The sequence below is a fragment of the Argopecten irradians genome, chromosome 2, assembly GCF_041381155.1.
Source record: "Argopecten irradians isolate NY chromosome 2, Ai_NY, whole genome shotgun sequence".
Lineage (NCBI taxonomy): Eukaryota > Metazoa > Mollusca > Bivalvia > Pectinida > Pectinidae > Argopecten > Argopecten irradians.
In genome coordinates, this window is record NC_091135.1 from 12,750,707 (window position 1) to 12,766,784 (window position 16,078).

The following is a 16,078-nucleotide window of genomic DNA, read 5'->3' on the forward strand; positions in this document are numbered from 1 at the left end:
CCCATATTGTATTCAATGTGTACGGAAAACACAACGAAACAATTCCAATAAAGCACAGGTTTATAATGATGGAGCGGATGCTGGTGTGTTTCCATATTTTTGTTGACATTCTACAGACGGTGAATCTAATATCCTAACAGGGACTATGTTCAAGCTCTGTTAGGTAGTACCATATTTGAGGACATTCATACTTTCGTTATAAGTACCATTAAACGAATAACTTCATTTGATACCGCACCAATAAATAATGCACGTAACTAGAAATAAGATTTTATTAATCTTTTATTTTGATATAAGTATATACGAGTAAAGGTCGATATATATCATTAATATTGATATGTAAATGACTACTTAATTATTACACAATATACGTCGAATATAAAAGTACGGAGAAGTAGAAAGGCCACATTAAAGTAGAGTTTTAAGTAAACAGCCATTAAAGTAGAGTTTTAAGTAAACAGCCGTGCCAACGGAATTTCGATAAATATATAGAAATTTTATAATCAGAAACAAAAATAATTATTTCATCGCCAAATGTTTAAATTGTGCTGGTCACATATACCACATATAACTATCTACTAACAGTAATGGCCGAAATATCTCTATATTTATTAACATTTTTTCTAAATGACTTCTTAACATGACAACCTAAACTATGGAATTGATCCCGATATATATTGTCAGCTGCTGAGTGAAGCATGCTGTAGACGGGCTACACCAAGGTCTTTGGCAATTCCATCCTGAAGAAAAAATACAAAATCATACAAAACAAGGAAACAAGGAAATCCTGCTTTTAGCAAATATTGTATTTTAATGGTGTGTACTGTTTTATTGTTTTGATTAAATGTTCACGTGCTAAAATACATGTACACTTGCTAAACTACTTGTTCACGTGCGAAACTATATGTACAATTGCTAAACTATTTGTTCATATGCTAAAATTTATATATACATGCTAGACTATTTGTTCATATGCTAAAATATATGTAGATATGCTACACTCCTATCAATTTATTTTACCTCTAGGTTTGATCGGTGTTATTGTGAAATTGCTAATAGATAAGATTATTTTAACATAATTACAAATTATAAATGTAAATAATCAATATTACGAGGAATGTTATCTGGTTTGGGTGGTAGGGGATGCCTCCAAGCTTATCACAAAGCGCCATGTGTTGTCTCTCCGGGTCTCCGGCCACCAGGACATCTCTCTCACCTTCAACCTGAAATGATTTGTCATTATTTTGTATTTTATATCACGGTTATAATGAATCACCTCTTTACATTAATGATGTCTCATTAGAGAAGCATGCATTTCAGAATATGTCTGGCTGTTTCTTTATATGAATGATTAAGTTAATAGTTCCTAGCTTCATCATTTTATACAGAGCACATATATGGAACATCTGATATTAGAATGATGGATATTTTACCGGCTCAAGGTTTCGATTGTGGTCAATCAGATCCTGCATCCTGTCTGTAAAACCGTCTGCAAACGCGTCCGGGTCTATCGCCAGAAAACAGTGACCCTATAACATGGTTTGCATTGTTTATCTAAATCAATGGTCCGTAAATAAACAACAAGAACACGAGTCATTTAAACATTTTAAAGGCAAAATAAACATATATTCAAATACAGGCATATAATAGTATTTCAGACACAATGTAATTTGTTTCTTGAATACATTTGGAATTGATGTTTGAAATTTCGCACCTTTGATGTCCAAGAAGAACATATCATATACATTTGCACAACGGATTCTGCATACAAACATTGTTTTGCATGTAAATCAGTTTTGCAACTTCGCGAAGTTTGTGATTAAGTTAATTCATGAAAGTTTTTTTTCTGTGAAAAGCTTTCCAATTCAATATTTTATTCTGCAAATTTATTTAATTTCATTAAACATGCTATTAAAAGAATATCACAGGTGTCATTATGCCGTCAGATAACCTTTTATAGGCAAAATGATAATTCATAATGAATATTCATCAAATGTATCTTTTAAAATACTAATTATAATATATTGAGTAAATTTATGTAATTTCTACCAAATTAGCAGGTTTCTCGTGGGATTTCCACTTCCTGACGAACGCACACATCTCTGCCCCCGACAGTACACTGGTTAGAACTTCCACCATCATAGCCAGGCCGTACCCCTTGTAACCACCTGAGTTACATATCACACAATAAAATAAGTTATATATCTGTGAGATACTCTCCAACGTATAATTGCCTATGCAGTGTACTGCAATCGTTTACATAAGGAATATCTCAAAATGAAGGCACAATTCAGAGCTGTGATTAAAAGTGCATTGCAGCAACTTGATACTTTTAATATAAAGCAGCAATGATTAATACGTCGATACACAACCGATGATTAGTCGTGATAAAGCTTATTTTACAATATGTAGATACTTAGTAATAGTGCTATATCAAAGGGAGATAACTTACTATTTTGTTCCTGACCCCCTAATGGTTGTAATCCAGCTACAGCGGACGCATCTGTTGTCTCCTTGGTAACAGTTAAAAGGGAAATTCAAAGGTACATGTACGCATCATATTTCGTCGACAGTCTTTAAATATAACTTAAAATTAGGATAACTAACGTAAGCAATCATAACAACAATGAAATTACAGAATCTATTTCAAAGCTATTTCAAACATAGATATTGGTGCATTTGGCTTTATATATTTAGATCTGCCAATGTTATCCAGTAATAAGTTCTTTGAATCGCGGTAATGAAATGATAAGTTTACTGCATGTATGTTATTATTGTGTAAACATACCTGGCCAGCTGAGTCCACAGCCCAACCTCTCGGTATTGTCTCGTCTTTAGCTTTCCTCATCTCTACCTACGAAAATGTTAACAATTTCAATTGTGATGTAATCTATTTTATCTAGTGATATGTCTAAAGAAATAGCTAATCGAAAAGTTATATATAGAATGTTGATATTTATGAAAAATGTTTATTAATGCGAGACGAGAGAAAGGAAAATAACATAAAGTGCTAGCCATTTAAAACAATGTCTATGGGATGTGCCAACTTAACTTTAACTTTACCATCACTTTACCAACACTTTACCATGATTTTGCCAACATTTTACCATGACTTTACCATATACGCGTCCACATTGGTCATAGCAATTACCGTGATGATAGATATAAAATGTTCATAGTAATCTTACTATTTTATCAAACCATTTTATAATTCATATCCTTTTATTCTTTAATTGATTAACAACTTATCTACTAGAGGGGATATTATGCCTTAAAATATTCAAATACCATTGCATAGAATGTAAAGGTAGAAGAATGTTGATATATTAGCAATTGGCGCAATAAAGAAATCAGATTTACCTACCCGGTAATATTTTTCACGGTTGAAGTTAATCACCGAATAGAAATAAGAAATATCCGCGAATCAGAGATTTCATTCATTCTTGATGCCGTCGACTGCCTATAGGTGGATATTACAACGTTGTCAAAGAAACACAAAAACAGAAGCGCTTACTTTACCCCAGGCCACTGTGGTACATGCCATATCTAGGACGAAATTGTCCCCGTCTTTTCCAGGGGCGGACATACTTATTGGATTCGTTCCAAGAGACCTCTGTGGTAGAATATCACAATAAGCTTTAAAATCCACAACGAACAATAATTAATTAGCACTTAGAAGTCATATTTTCAAAGTGAAACATTTCAACCTTTCTCACTTATCAGATGTCTATAGTTTCATGTAAGGTAACATTACATACTTCTTTGGCTCGGGTTGGTACCATCACTTTGTCCGAATTCGTCATAGCCATCCCCTAAAACACAAATACACATGGAAATATATTATAAAAGGTAACATTAGAAAATCTGACACTTTTCCCTAGTGTAATGTTAAAGACAGTTATTTGTCTACTAAGGTATATGATAAAAAATCGGCAAATAGATCAAGATTTTCATGAATTCATTTTTTTTTACTTCCAAATACTAGTTCTCCAGAGGGGGATATATATATATACTTATTATATCATATATATTTATATATATATATTTAAATATTTAAATAGAATAAATATCCCTTCCACAAATTTTCGACCTCTTGTCCATCTTCAGGTACATAGAACCACAAGAACAGCTAGGTGAAATCCATCTTGAACCTTTTGATATGATGCCGTAGCAACAATTTTCATTTTTTTAGAATTAAATAATATATTTTTGAAAGTTCTAATAGGCCCTACAGGAAAGAAAATTCTATTGTACCTGCTGTCCCTATTGCATGATCGTAAAAGACGACTAACTTTGGGATCTTATCTTTTCTCTTCTTCCTAACTGACTTTATGTTTCCTGATGCCTCCCTTGGCACCGCCTCACTTTTGGCCTTGAGTTAAGCGTTCGCACCTGTGAGGAAGGCTCTGGGTTCTGTCCCCTGGGCGAGACACACCAGTCTTTAATAGTGGTAGTTTCTGCTCCTGCTTAGCGCTCAGCAAACAGGGAGTGGGACGACTGGTTCGCCCGTTGTCAGTATAATGTGACCTGGCGGGATGGGTTGCTTGGTGTCTTCGGCGGCATGCTTCAGTGATATATCACTATAAAAAGTGCAGCAGTTCCACTTTACAAGAAGACAAAACACGAATATACCGCAGTCTCCCGAAACATGCACCTCACACTTCACACATGCTACACACTACATACACGGGAGGCCGTCCTTACACGACCCTGGTTGCTAATAGCACGTTAAAATAATAAAAAAAAATCCAAACAAATCTTTCGGATATATTATGATCTATACCCATAAAATGCGGTGCTTGTTTTTACGACACGAACGTATGGAGTGATACTGTATACTTGTTTGACCAGTGTATAATTCTGTCTGGTCCGTTGTGTCTCTATTTGTTTAAACTTCATCACGTCCACAATGTATTGATATAAACAATAATATTAGTCAGGATACTTTAACATTTTATGAAGAAACAGGGAAGATGATATTATGAATGCCAATGATGAACATCAAAGGCAATCACCATTTATGAACGATTTGTTCTCTACATACCAATAGTCCTTGTTTGGCCGCATGAAGGCTGTACCAGCCAGCTATCCCGAAATGGTTCGAGCCTATAACACATTTATTCAGGTTTACGTAGATATTTAAAAAAAAAACGTTTTCATACATGTTCAACAAAAACGAATATCTACAAAGTCTTTTGGAAAAAGGAACAATCTAACTAAGATGATTTCGTTCCATCATAGCTAAGAGTAAAACTTCGGGATGTGCAGCTGTGATAAGTGAACAACGTACCTCTGACAGTTACGATGCCGACACCAGCTGACTTGGCCTTCTGAATAGCTATGTCCATGGCGTATTTCCCCACCACAGGACCTTTCAACAAATAGATATAAGCAACTTTGAACCTGGGTTATGGAAATGTTTCAATATTTTCAATGTGATAGCTTAAAGACAGGCCATACTTTATTTTGTTCTTGATTTCATATACGTATACAATATATCTATCAGGAATAAAGATAAATTACGGCTAAGTTCGATACTATCTAAAGAAAAACAGAATTTGATCTTCATACCCAATAAGTTGTTGCCGTCAATAAGGGCTGTAGCAACCGTTTCCTTGACAACAGTCGGATGTAATCCGCCTCCACATGTCATCCCGCACTTAATGTCTGACGTGTAAACATCTATAAAATGTACAATGTAATCATACGTCATCAGTATGTGGGTACACATTATTGTTATTAAAGTAAATCATTTCGCCAGATAGTATGCATATTTGTGTGAAAGGGTTTATACAGTTCACACCATGCCATGGGTCTAACTTAACTCGTAACAGGCTTTAGTCATTTGGTCATTTAAACATTGATGTCACCATTTCTTTTTTGATTTTTCAAGGTATGAATGCAATTCAAGGTATGAATACAAGATTTCTTTGCACTCTGTGTGAATCCGCGTAGTGGATTCTCATAAAAGTTTGCGAACTATTTTTTTTCATAACCTGATGAAATTGAAAAATAGTGACATCAATGCTTATAATCAATTTTTAGACTGATTAAATGAAATATTCCATTGGTTTATTCATATTGCATTGGTTTTTTCAAGGGATTATTTTTCCAAAGCAACGGGCAACGTTAATCTTTTTATTATTGCCACGATAACGTCACATCAAGTTCGCACCATTCTCGAATTTCGTTTTCATATGCAAATATGCCGATTGGCCGATCAGAAAGCCAGATTTAGTATGAAAGCAAAGAAAAATAATTATTTCAATAAATATTTAAATATATTTTGAGTAAAACTCTATTCGAAAATATGACTTCAAACGAAGCGGAACTAAAATTAATTGAAGTAATGTTTTAATGGAACATGTTCTACAGATTCCATCTTCTCCACTTTAATTTTCTCTCGCCAATACTAGTTTCAGTAAATCCTATATGAAATGAACACCGATGTAACTTTGGATTGAGGAGGAAGTGTACATTTGAATAGAAGAGTGAAGAAAAAAAAAATGTTTACACTCCATACAAAGTTTTGTTTTGAGAGTGTAAGCGGTTATTGCAGATTCTTTCCAAAAGCGCTTATCATTAGCCTTTGTTTAACCTAGTGATATCTAACATGCCTACATATCTCTTGGCAGGAGTATTTGAACATAACTAACTTAATGACTGATGCCGATTTGTGCAAATTTCAAATATTATTTTATTTTTTATTTTTTATACAAACAGATTCTCAATATCTTTACACTTCAAATAATAAATTTTACATTTTCTGACAAACACTATTATCACTATCTTTGCACTTTAATATAATCATATTTTTTACAGATCTCTGACAAACACCATTCTCACTATCTTTAAACGACATTTGAACATTGAATAGGTGCATTAGTATAAATTGCTTTCAATTGCCATATCATTTGCATGACAATGTCAAAGATGACTCGGCGTTAATGTTTTTTTATAAAGTAGAATCCGGTACAACAAACGCTTTGTACCTGCTATAGGCATCAGTAAACATAATAGCTGAGTTATTTGGTGTAAATATGCACCGGACCATGTATCATTTTCCTTTAATGTACATTTTTTCGCATACCCCCCAATTTACAAGCTACATAAATATATAACAATTTACGAAATAAGTTATACATAATGTTAGGTTATGTTCCAGTTCACATAAGAAGTGATATACAAAATAAATAAAGACCTTATACATTAAGTTGACTATAGGTGCATAAAACCCTTGACGACATAAGCTTATCCAATGTTCGTCCAATTTGATTTGATTTTGAATTTCATCGGCTTCTCATTGGTCGAAGGTACATATAAGATATCATCAAGTTTGGATGAAAAATGGTGAATAGGTTTTTTTATCAAAATCGAAGGAAATTATACGATTGTGGTGACGTTTGGGGGACTTAATGGCTATTACAATTAGCAATAATTATAATCAAATTTTCTTTTGACATTTCTGTTGCCCTCTTCTTTGGCTTGCTCCTTCTGTGTTTAATAAAACAATTGCAGAGTTTGTATTTAGCATAACGAGATGCTGTAACATTGAAGTGGTGTGTGTCAAATGCATCACAGTCGCTCAATGTAAGACAATGCACAATTCCCCTTTACTTACTAGTGATCCTTGTATGTAAGTTTTCAGGTTACGTTGACCCTTTTATCTTCAAGTTTCAGATGGTAACATTTAAACTGATACATCAGCATAGATTGGTAAAGGTGTTTGAAGAATCTGACTTTTTGTATTAGACACCACATGCAATGAACTTCGGTTTGCTGTTTGGCAATTTTATATATCCAAAATAATGTCTATTTCGTTCTTAACTATCACATTTGCATTCTTTCACTAATTGTCAAAATGAATAATGCATGTCAATCGCAAGATATATACCCATATATGACACATACTAGGTACTCCAAAACATTAAAAATGTAGTGATTACACAGTCTTCTTAGATGTCATCATATTTAACTTCTGAGTGAACCTTAAACTTTCAAATGACAACTTTTAAAGTGCACAGTGCCTCATGAATTCTAAACACGTTCGAAAACTAAATGTTGATATTTTATCTGAATAAGAGCGCTCATCTTCAGAGAAATGAAAAGCCGTTTTGAAGAATAATATTTGAAAGTATTTTTTCCTGAAGAAGACATTACACAAGCCAGTACAATACGGATCATACATAGGTATTTAGCACGCTGATAAGTCAAAGACCCACAATAGACTAATATATAGAGAAAGGTAAGGAACTCCTCCGTGACGCAAAATTGGGTAATTTAGTTCAAAGTGTTGTAAAAAAATATCCAGACCAGATATTTCAACGGCTTTGGTCTTAATTGAAAGTTAAGATGTTACACTTCACGATGATAACAAGAAATCCTACTGAACTTGTCTACTTTTTTCACAAACAGCCTCGAAACTTAAAAAATTGACGAATTTCCGTTAGTCGGACACGATCGAGAACATTTTTGCAAACGAAAATGTCTATTCGCTACACTGAAAACACGGCAGCCTACAATAACAGGCTTTGACATAAACAAACAACAGGTGAAAACAAATGTATTTACTTGTTTGACGGTTCGTTTAAATCCCCCTCTCGTGGTCCTTATGTCGTTTTTCAGCGTTAATAGTTATCCGGGTCAGGTTGACTGCCATTTTGCCACTATCTTGAAAGTTATGTATAGCCTAATCTCATTGGCTAAGCTAAAACCAATCGACCAATGAGATTAGGCTATACATAACTTTCAAGATAGTGGCAAAATGGCAGTCAACCTGACCCGGATAACTATTAACACTGAAAAACGACATAAGGACCACGAGAGGGGGATTTAAACGAACCGTCAAACAAGTAAATACTATAAGACTCTTTCATATGTGGATATGAAGGATAGGTATATTCTACCCGAGGGTCACAAAATGTAGTAAAACCCGAGGCTTGCCGAGGGTTTTGCAATATCTCAAACAAATTTAGCTACTTGAACACTGGTGTTTTGACAACTTCGGAAAAAACTCCACTGTGTAAGCGTTGCGTCAGCCTCGCCTCGCTGCACAATAACGGTCACCGAGTTCACACATGTGGCCGAGACCAAATACTTTATGTTATTACGCTATATATGAACTTTTTGCAAAATTTAATACCTACTCAAAGTTCTGATCTGATTAAATAAAATTATCTCTGAAATTTACTTTGTTTGTCATGTTTATTTTACAATCCCTATATGAAAGAGTATTTTCTTTCATACCTCGACGTTTTGTTGCAATTTGACAACTATAATATCCCGCAATTTTGATATAAATTCGAAGAAATCCACGGCTGAAAGTCAATTCATACATGAAAAATTACGTGATATTTTCAACAAAAATTCCGATGTTTGCATATTTTATAGTAAAACCAGCCAAGTTTGTGATAAAAAATTTTTATCGAGGAAATAGAAATTTTGTTTAAACCGTGACGTCACGAGGCTTTATTGCATGGTTAGCCATGCAATACAGCCTCAGGCGGCATGAGTGTATTGCCCTAGACCAGCCAGTATTACACCCGTAGGTATGAAAGAAATTTGTTTTCACTTGTTGTTTGTTTATGTCAAAGCCTGTTATTGTAGGCTGCCGTGTTTTCAGTGTAGCGAATAGACATTTTCGTTTGCAAAAATGTTCTCGATCGTGTCCGACTAACGGAAATTCGTCAATTTTTCAAGTTTCAAGGCTGTTTGTGAAAAAAGTAGACAAGTTCAGTAGGATTTCTTGTTATCATCGTGAAGTGTTACATCTTAACTTTCAATTAAGACCAAAGCCGTTGAAATATCTGGTCTGGATATTTTTTTACAACACTTTGAACTAAATTACCCAATTTTGCGTCACGGAGGAGTTCCTTACCTTTCTCTATATATTAGTCTATTGTGGGTCTTTGACTTATCAGCGTGCTAAATACCTATGGATCATAGATGTATGAAAACGACAATACACCGTGAAGAAATACACATAATCCTACCCTAGTATGTACATGTACAAGTAGGCGCACTTTCCACGAATGAATGATTCATGTGAGGTGAGACACACTAAAACTGTATTTCTGTCCTTACCTATCCTGTTAACCCCGTGGGTGTAATGTCCCCGGTAGTCCGCTGTGACCAGAACATCAGACATTACACGTGCGCTGTCCTCGCTAGCCCCACTGGCTATCAAACATTCGACCACATAACGGTCCAACTCCGTCCTACTCACGATGATTTCACCAGCCGCCGCCATCTTGGCAATAAGAACTATATCTGAGAAGGCCTAGTGCACGAATTATACCCCCATATATTACTGTCATGTGTTATTAATGACAATAGATATCACAAAAAACAGATCATCCGCATTATCATTTTTTTCAGTGTGGATCGGAAATTGAAATAAAAATGTACTATTGAAAACACATGGATACGTAAATAAGGTCATTTCCCCATATCTACACGGTTGATCAATTCTTTTCAGTCAGTAAAGCTGAAAAGTCTGTGTGAAGCGTGATACAGTTCCTCGTGAAAACAGAACCACGTGGTTCAGTTTTCAATTCCTCGTCGTCATATCCGTAGGGTCTGCCCTCGACTTGACCTTATTCGTATTACATTTAGTATAATGGATTTTATTATTGTGGATGAAAATTCTATTGTCACTGGTCGTTTAAGAATCATCATTCCTTCCGCATGACAAAAATGTTAAATACATGCAAGAAATGCCAATTGCTTGACAATTTGACTGTATATGTCATGGTCGCATTAAAAAATAAATTCCGATATAATTCACTATATGATTAAGATTTGGATTTATATACCTTTTGATAGATGTTTGCATGTATTTCATTGCAGCTTTATTCCTTATTGTAACACAAATAACAAATGACAGCAATTTCTAATTATAAAAGATAATTTATTTTACTATTTTTGTTGAAAACGTTTAAAAAGTACTTTAAAAATAATAGAAAGATAATTACATCTCTATCGATATATATTCATATGAGCTAGCTGATATTTACAAAATGACAAAATATTTAGACATTGACAAAACAAATAATAAAAGCTGAAGCAAAGTGATAACATTTCAGTTTGATAAATGATTAGTTCTAACTGTTCAATAAGACACCCGTGAAGCTGGAGTCATGGTCCACTAACTGTCCACTGTTGTCAGCAATCCAAATTCTATCGCCAGATGCAAGCCTCAGCACAACAGTGGCTGAGCATGCGCTGTATTGTATTGAGGCGCTGCAGTACATATTGACTTCCGGCACGCCATTCTTTTGAATATCTGTGTCAAGTTTCTGTCCGGCAAAGACATTGTACATGCTGGCACTGAACAGGTACATGCCATCAACAGGTGCCGTGAAGACTCCCGTGGAAAGGTCGAATGCATTTCCGTAATTTGTTATTTCCGTCCGGAATTTTACCACGCCTCCAACTCCGGGACTTAGATCGACATTGCCGTTGTTTGTTGCTTTTACGGTGAAGGCAATATCATTGCCCACTGAAATAAAACAACAATATATTTATTTGAAAACAAGGAACAATTAATGCAACATATTCAATAACACACAAAACATATTAGGAAATTAAGTATGAACATTATATAAAACATGAACTACTGAAGAAAAACAAACATTGGTCAGAGAGCCTCTTATGCTAACAAAGTTATAAAGACAGGGCAAGCGAAATAGAGCCACGTGCTCTGGAAGAATGAGCGTGTACAGTGTCATCAAAAATACAATTCATGGTCAACTTCTAAAAGATATATGGTAATAATGGTAATGATGATAACACCAAAAAAGGCATGGCTCCATTATCATGGCAAACTGGGTGTGCCCCTAATGTGATCAAGACCGTCAAAAACAACAACAAACAAACAAACAAACTGTGAAATGTATTTGAATGAAATATTAGTATATGTTAAGTATCAATCACCATTTTGATATTCGATTAAGAATGTTTCTGGAGAATTTTCAATTCATTATCATTATATATCCCAAGATAAAGATAAAATAAGAAAAGGGAGTTTCCAGGTTATTTATGTTGTTTTCTTAATAACCGGGACAAGGCCGGTAGTTTTAATCAATAGCTAATCACTAATGGCTTTAATTGTTGAAAATATGGCAACTATGCAATTTATTTGAAAGCGACTGTTCAACACTTTAAATAGTCGATCATCATTTTGCAAAAGCTTAATACTTTCATAAGATCAATATCATTGATACAAATAATGAGTATTTTCAATTACAACATATTCTAATTCTACAACGTTGCTGGTATTAGCTCAAAAACATGTTGCTTGTTAAATACACACTGTCATTATTTTTAAATGCGTTATTTGTTAAAGATGCTTGGTAAAATATAAACACGTTTAGAATTTGATCCTGACCAGAAATATATGACACTTGGCCGTAATAGTATTACGACATATTAATAAACATGAATTAAACGTTCAAACAGATGATGGAAAAGTAGCTCTTCTATTTTACAAGTAAAAAAGATAAGAACAAATAGTTTATCATCATTGAATCACATCATTTTAAATCTTTCATTAGTACTACTTACCAGAAGGCACGGCCGCTTGTCCATTAACATAGACGATAAACAAAATAGCTACGAATTTGGTCAGACACATTCTTCTGGGTCCGCTGTCCTTCCAGATATGACTCAGGATCGGCTACAGACACCTAAATATCAAACTTCTACCTGCAAGCAAACTTTCCAACTGGGGCATCCACTGAATGCCTCACATGGTAATGGGTTATAGTTGAAAGTCCGTCAGTTTTGCTCCATCTTGTCAAACATGATTCCACTTTGCAAATACATTTACATCTACATCGTCTATTTCAACGGCTCTTCCTTTTATCTTCCGCTTTTAATTGGTATTATAATGTATGAAATTTAGTTATCGTTTTTGTTAAGCATGCATCAGCAACATTTGACAACACTAACAAGACTTCCCTAACCTTATTTCTGAAATTTGTTATCCATAACTCGGTAAATAGGCCAGACACCTTACATGGCACTCAAGGACATATATGATTGTCAATGTGTTTGTTTAAGCTGTCTTTATTATCAAATAAATCAACATATTGCTTTAATTTAACAACAGATTCTCTTCAATTAATCCTATCAATGACACCTTCTTCTAAAAATAAATTGAAATTAAAACATCGATACAGATAGCTACATAAATAATGAATGTAAAGATACTTACGGATTACTGAGCTTTGGGACTGTCGCACGAAATCTCATTTGGTAAGGCTATAGAAGAGACCAGTTCCTCGGTGTTATCGAAATCTCATAACACACTGTCTAGCTGTAGGTCTGTTTGACCGATATACGTACCCGGTATATCAGACCCATACCAAATCCTGAATCGGAGATATCAGAGAAAAAGTTTTCCAGAGTACAGAAGTGGCCCATCACCTTCAAGCCATGCATGTTCCGCATGTGTTCCTATCCGTCAGCATCCTGCTGTTGGTTTCCCTTGTGTACATCAACGCTTCGGCCCTTCCTCTAGTTAGATCAGGTAAGTCTCAAATAAAATTCATGTTCGGTATAATTTGTATTAACAAATGTTTTGTATTTCAGGTTTTGCAACAAACACAAATACCATTGCAACCTATTAAGACTTAAGTAATCTGTATTGCGTCAATGGGCAGAAATGGCATAAACACGTTGGCATAACGTTCGAAGTTAAATTATGGTCGGGTCTTCTTCTGAAACTATAACTCTTTTAATTGTCTATGAAAGGCCACAAGTAAACGTATATAGTTATCGGACATGAAAAGTATGGTTCTAACGGTGAATGTCTTCTACCATATCATCAGAATGGTTCCATCACGGTAAATTTTCAAATGCGAGCATTATTAATGCATCTTCTTTAGAAAAATTTTACAGTACTATATTCATAATTTGTTTTTTATTCTTCATGTTTCTATGGACTACATTATATGTACTTGTTCTTGTGCATATAAAACAAACATTTTTGTTTAATTTTAAATTGACTTCATTATTAATTTTTAGCACCTGATTAGTATATTTAATGTTTGAAATTCATCAAACAAAACAATATTATATTTTAATTATCTCTCGTGCAATTGCAATTATTGCAATTGTTCGTCTAGCTGTTTCGGTATTTTACATATAAAGTACATCAGTAATTAGATAACTATAAACAATGCAATAAATCACAACTTTCATTGACGTTATAAAAATGTATTTTATGTCAACAAGTTCAACCTTGCTGAGCATGCATCTTATACGGGGCACCACCACACGTTTGCTTCGTTGTTGAAAGCGAATATTTTGTTGTACATCTTAATATCGAAGAGCAAAGGCATAAACATCATTCCTTTAGGAGGTTCATAATTCTTTATTAAAAAATTTAAGTAATTAACATATGATTAACCAGAATGATATCAGATGTAATCATTACATATCCATTCCAGTATCCGATGGGATAGCTTTTACCATCAAGGCCGGGGATTCCCACCTCAACCCAGGAGCAGCCCGTCCGGTCCAGTTCCAGAACCCCATCACTAACCAAGGAGGTTACTATGACAACTCCACCGGTAAATTCCTTGCACCCTTCAGTGGTCTATACATGTTCTCGGCAAGTCTCTTCAACGTTTACGCCGGTAAAAAGTTGGATACGGACATTGTGAAGAACGGAGTACACACGGTAAACGTTTACTGCAGTGCGTGGCTTGGAGACTCGGCTTGTTCCGCCTCCTTGGTGATTCGGCTGGAGGAGGGGGACCACGTGTGGCTGGAGGACGTTAGTGGACAGATGGTACACAAGGATTCCACATTTACCGGGATACTTCTCAAACATTACTATTAGGTGGACGATGCCTATCACATAGATACTGTACATAAGCTTCGCGGCAACTTATACTTTACTGTTTTCATGCATAACTTTGGTGGTAATTTCATTTTATACTTTACTGTCATTAATCACGATATGTAAGTATATTGCATACATAGTCGGACAGAAATTATTCGTAGTGGTCAAGGATTTGTAAGTGAGACTTATAGATTATTGGCAGCGGTTAACATTCACAAAATATGTACCTTCCACTGAACAAAATAAATGACAATTACCCAATTAAGTTGATTTTGCAGAAAATAAAATTTCATACAAATATTAGGTAATTTTCAGAAATTTTTATTTTTTGATACAAAATAAGTTATTTTTGACTCAAGTCAATAATCCATAAATTTATTTGTTCGTGACATTGGATATGTTTTCTTTTTTCTGTCTAAATTATTGGTTCGTATAATTAACTTATGTGTAAGTTTTATTCTACATTAAGATTTTTTGAACGCTAAAGAAGCATCTCTCATCCGGGATTATCCTGATCGGAAAAATGGCCTTTCAAACACAATAGGAAATTTAAGAGTTTCATGACATGAACTTCATAGGCATGCAAAAATAGAGGTAATGTTTTGTTGTTTGTTTTCTTCAGTGAAGCAGACAGAATACCACTCTTCCCAATTGTCTCTCTTCAGGTCAAATACAATATGTGTATCGGAGAATTATTCAACGTTGTTTATTTTCTCTGCAACTTGCATTGTTCGACTTCATCATTGCCTATGGTGGTTTGTGCATTTAGAAGATCTATTTTAAATATTGTTTGGGCAAAATAGTGTACTTTGGTCATTGTCAATTTGATGCTATGTTCAATGGCATATTACAAACAAGCAGCTCAGAGGGACTGTATCGTTCACTTGATTTCCTTAGTAATTATCATAATATTTTTTACAATTTGAAATAGCAAAATTGACCGTTTTGACCCAACCATTTGTACACTTTAGAATCCCAATCCCATAAGAATGCTTCCATTGCAGTATGGGTCATATCAAATTATTAGTTTCAGAGAAGAAGTCGTTGCAAAAAATATCTAAATGGTAGGTGGTCAGCCCATTGCTGCCCCATAAGGATTCCTATCTGACCCAATGGTACAGCAGGATAAATACACCTCATAGTAGAATTAACACATGGTATTGGAAAACAGATTTGTATTACAAGAAATATACATCACATGATAATGTATCCAACAGACATAATATA

At 34.5% G+C, this 16,078-nt stretch overlaps 3 protein-coding genes across 3 annotated transcripts; 1 reads left to right on the forward strand and 2 right to left on the reverse strand.

The window, feature by feature from the left end:
- Window positions 1-440: 440 nt before the first annotated feature.
- Window positions 441-10,600, reverse strand: LOC138314497 (uncharacterized oxidoreductase YjmC-like). Its single transcript, XM_069254857.1, has 12 exons — window positions 10,084-10,600; window positions 5,572-5,682; window positions 5,291-5,371; window positions 5,045-5,106; window positions 3,759-3,812; window positions 3,515-3,613; window positions 2,789-2,854; window positions 2,453-2,513; window positions 2,050-2,168; window positions 1,434-1,529; window positions 1,113-1,223; window positions 441-740 (listed from the first exon to the last, which is right to left on the reverse strand). Exons 1-12 carry the CDS (start codon window positions 10,247-10,249, stop codon window positions 681-683), a joined length of 1,086 nt encoding a protein of 361 aa, XP_069110958.1. The 5' UTR covers window positions 10,250-10,600; the 3' UTR covers window positions 441-680.
- Window positions 10,601-10,888: 288 nt separating this feature from the next.
- Window positions 10,889-12,908, reverse strand: LOC138314498 (complement C1q tumor necrosis factor-related protein 3-like). The gene is made up of 2 exons (XM_069254858.1): window positions 12,565-12,908; window positions 10,889-11,500 (listed from the first exon to the last, which is right to left on the reverse strand). Exons 1-2 carry the CDS (start codon window positions 12,632-12,634, stop codon window positions 11,103-11,105), a joined length of 468 nt encoding a protein of 155 aa, XP_069110959.1. The 5' UTR covers window positions 12,635-12,908; the 3' UTR covers window positions 10,889-11,102.
- Window positions 12,909-13,225: 317 nt separating this feature from the next.
- Window positions 13,226-16,000, forward strand: LOC138314502 (complement C1q tumor necrosis factor-related protein 5-like). Its single transcript, XM_069254863.1, has 2 exons — window positions 13,226-13,531; window positions 14,454-16,000. The coding sequence occupies exons 1-2, from the start codon at window positions 13,438-13,440 to the stop codon at window positions 14,846-14,848; spliced, it is 489 nt and encodes a 162-aa protein (XP_069110964.1). The 5' UTR covers window positions 13,226-13,437; the 3' UTR covers window positions 14,849-16,000.
- Window positions 16,001-16,078: the final 78 nt, after the last annotated feature.